This window comes from Mesitornis unicolor, unplaced genomic scaffold (genome assembly GCF_000695765.1).
Source record: "Mesitornis unicolor isolate BGI_N332 unplaced genomic scaffold, ASM69576v1 scaffold24356, whole genome shotgun sequence".
NCBI classification, from domain to species: domain Eukaryota; kingdom Metazoa; phylum Chordata; class Aves; order Mesitornithiformes; family Mesitornithidae; genus Mesitornis; species Mesitornis unicolor.
The window spans coordinates 1081-5058 of NW_010193303.1; the positions used below are offsets into that span (position 1 = coordinate 1081).

General features: G+C 59.2%; 1 protein-coding gene across 1 annotated transcript in view; it reads right to left on the bottom strand.

Moving 5' to 3' along the window:
- LOC104542943 (spectrin beta chain, erythrocytic-like) overlaps positions 1–3978 on the bottom strand; it is a gene marked incomplete at both ends in the record, with an annotated part of 9270 nt that overhangs the window by 1073 nt on the left and 4219 nt on the right. The window contains 6 exons of the mRNA XM_010187418.1: positions 1825–1906; positions 2759–2868; positions 2987–3183; positions 3281–3365; positions 3441–3579; positions 3668–3912. Of these exons, the coding sequence (XP_010185720.1) occupies positions 1825–1906; positions 2759–2868; positions 2987–3183; positions 3281–3365; positions 3441–3579; positions 3668–3912 (858 nt within the window). The remainder of the gene's footprint in view (positions 1–1824; positions 1907–2758; positions 2869–2986; positions 3184–3280; positions 3366–3440; positions 3580–3667; positions 3913–3978) is intronic.

Sequence of the window (3978 nt, forward strand, 5' to 3'; positions counted from 1 at the left end):
GCTCAGCAATGCTGGTTCCTCATTGCCTGTCATCCGTGCCAGCTGCCGCAAAGCAACAGCCCTGTTACACTGTGGTGTCACCGCCTGCCACCACAAGCCAGATGCTGAGGTCCTGTACCCTCCTATGGTGGCACCCTGCGTGTGCGTCCCTGTCCCCAAGCTGGTGGGCTGGCCATGGGTGCCAACCAGGGCTGGGTCACCCCTAACTTTTGATGCCAGTGACCCTACCAGCTCCAGGCTCAGGGCAGTGCCAGCCCCCCCCGCCCAGATTTGGGGTGATGGGTTCAGCTGAGCCAAGTGAGCAGCCCTGGGAGCTGCCCTGGGAGCTACCCTGGTGTTGTCCCCTGCCTGGGGAGCTTAGGTCCAGCTGTGGTCTTTGGTGAATGGCATGCCTGCCTGGGGGCAGCAGCTGAGTGCCAAAGGAGGGGCTTGGACACAGTGGGGTGCAGGGCTGAGGGACAGCGATGCTGGGGTGCTTGTCCCCTCCTCCTGTGCCCAGGGACAGACCCTGCCATGCATGGCCGTGTCTATGGGGAGCACGTGGAGGTCCTTTGGTGTGTCCAGCTGAAAGGAACGGGAAAAGGGACACTGTCCCTGGCAGCTGGGAGGTGGCCATGTCCCCGAGCAGGCAGGCAGAGGATTGTGTTCCCAAGCAGGTAAGCAGTAGTCTTGTCCCCAAGCAGGTGAAAGTGGCCATGTCCCCAAGCAAGTAGGCAGTAGTCTTGTCCCCAGGCAGGTGAAAGTGGCCATGTCCCCAAGCAGGCAGAGGGGAATCTTGTCCCCAAGAGGCCAGAAGATGCTCCCATCCCCAGGCAGGTAGAAAAGATCTTGTCCCTGAGTAGGCACTTGGGGATCCTGTCCCCAGGCAGGCAAAAGTGATCTTGTTCCCAGTGAGTCAGAAGATACCCACATCCCCAAGCAGACAGAAGAGGCAGAAGGGGATCCTGTCCCCGAGCAGGCAGAGCAACCAGAAAGCAATCCTGTCCCTGAGCAGGCAGAGCAGGCAGGAAGAGCAGAGAGGCTGATAGGGAGCACAATGTAGCTGGCACATGGGGTGACGATGCCCCGAGGGGTGACAATGCCTCGCAGGGTGATGATGCCATGTAGGGTTATGATGCCCCAAGGGGTGATGATGTCTTGCAGGGTGTTGATGGCCCATACAATGATGATGTCTCTTGGGGTGATGATGCCTCGCAGGGTGACATCCTCATGGGGTGACAATGCCCAAGGGATGATGATGCCCCAAGGGCCACGTGTGATGGGGCTGACATGAGCATGGCCAGCCGGGAGTGCTGTCACTGCGCATCCGTGGGCAGCTCTGCCCAATGTCTCCTCTGTGCCGGAGCAGAGCCAGCCCCGCTCCCAGGGCTGAGTGCTTAGTGCCACACATCTAGGGCTGTGCGGTGTCCCCATGCGTTTGTCCTTGTCAACAGCAGAGGATGGTGGCCGGGATCTGTCCACTCCAGGGCAGATGCTCCAGCTCTGGCTGCTGCCCCAATCCCGGAGACACCCATGCACCCATGGGTGCCAATCTCCACCAGTCAGCCTGAGCCTGGTTGCGGGGAGCCAGGGTGCTCTGAGCCATCGCAGGGACACCCCCAAGAACCAAGGTGAAGGGGAAGGTGCAGCACCCACGTGCCCGCCCGGCCTTTTTGGGGTGATTCAGCATTTATTCAAGTCAAGGTAAGGAACAAGGCAAGGGCTGGGGGTGCAGGGAGCCGTCAGCATGCCACAGTCACACGGGGTCAGCCAGGAGCCTGTGGGAACATGCAGGGAGACCTTTTTTGTTGCTGGGGAATGAGAAAGTTAAACTTGAGAACTGACCGGCTCTTGTCCATCAGTGGCAGTCGGAGAGGCATCCTGTGTGCTTGTGTCCTTCCTCTTCTCCTCTTCCTCCTCCTCAGACCTGCAGCAGGGAGGCAGCCTGCTCAGCGTCCCTGGCAGAGCGTGGCAACCCCCAAAATCCCCACCCCAGCCAGCTTGCCATAGGCTGCTGGTCTCCTGTCCCCACTGAGGGATGAAAGCCCTGGTACAGCAGGGCTCAACCTTCATCTCTGCTCTTCATCTGCATTGATATACTGCTCCAAAAGGGCAAATTGCTAAAAAAAATACCCTTAATGCTTTGAGAGAGGGATGCTGGAAACAATGCCCAGGAACTGGCCAGGTGCCATAGGCTGCCCCTGGCCTGGTGCTACCGCAGCTGCCTGGGGATGGCACCAGCATCTCTTAGAATTACTGAATCATAGAATGGTTTTGGTTGGAAAAGACCTTCAAGATCATTGAGCCCAACCGTCAAACCAGCCCCAAGTTTGCCACTAGATCATGTCCCTAAGCACAACATCTACTTGCCTTTTAAACACCTTCAGGGATGGTGACTCAACCACTTCCATGGGCAACCTGTTCCAGTGCTTGACCACCCTTTCAGTAAAGAAATTCCTCCTAATATCCAACCTAAACCTCCCTGACGCAACTTGAGGCCATTTCCCCTTGTCCTATCTCTAGCTACAAGGGAGAAGAGACTGATCCCCACCTTGCTATCCCCTCCTTTCAGGTAGTTGTAGGGGGCGATAAGGTCTCCCCTCAGTCTCTTTTTCTCCAGACTAAACACTCCCAGTTCCCTCAGCTGCTCCTCATAAGAGGTGGGCTTCAGACCCTTCACCAGCTTTGTTGCCCTTCTCTGGACACGCTCCAGCATCTCAATGTCCTTTTTGCAGTGAGGAGCCCAAAACTGAACACGGTATTCGAGATGTGGCCTCACCCAGCCTCCAGCTCCCCGTCCAGGTCCAGGCGGTAGGCAGGAGCCTCGGTGTGTGTTGCCCCATCCCGTACCAGCCCCTCGCGCAGCGTCCGCCCGCCCAGGAGCTCCAACTGCCAGGGAATCGGGTGAAGGCATTAGAGGTTGGTGGGGATGTGGGGTGGGGAAACTGAGGCAGGGCAGGCAGATGCGAGCCACAACTGGCCATGCCCCATCCGGCGCCTTCCTCACCGTTGTCAGCTTCCTCAGGGCGGCAATGCGTTCCTCCCAGGTGGCCGAGGACTTCTCGAAAGCCTCATGCCGCTTGAGCAGCTTCTCCACCGCGTCCACCGTCTGCCCATAGTCACTGCTGGCCAAGTAGGGCTCCTGCGCCATCAGCCACGACTCGGCCACCGAGGCATCCCGGGAGAACTGGCACACCTCCAGCACTGCGGGCAGGGATGGGGAGCACTCAGCCCCCCTGTCACCACCACCACCTCCCCCTGGTCGAGCCACGGTCCCCTCTAGCATCATCAGTGTACTCACACAGCCGGAGCCGATCCCAGCGCTGATCCCACGTCTCCTTCATGGCCTTCCACTTCTCCACCAGCTCCACCAGCTTCTCCTTAATCTGCAAGGAGACACCATCACAGGGTGACCCTGGTGGCACCATCCCTGCCAACCCCCTGACCCTGGCTGTCCTCACCTCAGGTGAGTCCTGGTGTTTGTGCTGCACAAGCTTCTTGCCCAGCTCAACGCAGGTGGTGAAGTTCTTTTCCCGGGCGTCCACCTCAGCCCTGATGCCCTGATGGTACTTCATGAGGAGCTCCACCGAGGAGACATCCCTAGAGACAGAGAGGTGGCGACACTGGTGTTGGCATTGGTGCTGGGTCCCAGCAAATGGCACCGTATGCCCACCAGGAGCAGCCATACCTGGGTTTCTCCTGTGTCTCAATCTGCCGGACGGTGCTCTCCATCCAGGAGAGCAGATCCCGCGCCATGCCAAAGAAGCGATGTTTGTTGGCTGTGTCTACCAGCCGAGCTCTGCGTCCGCTGCACGCCTCCAGCAGGTCCCGCAGAGCTCGTGCCACCTCCTGCTCCTGCTCCTGGATGTCAGCTGCCTTCTCCCCAGCGTAGGCGGTCTGCAGGCGTGCTGCCGTCTCCCGAAATTGCTGCACCTGCTCGGCACAGCCAGAGAGCGCAAGGGATGCTGAGCACCGGTGGCAGCAGCACTGGGCATTCCT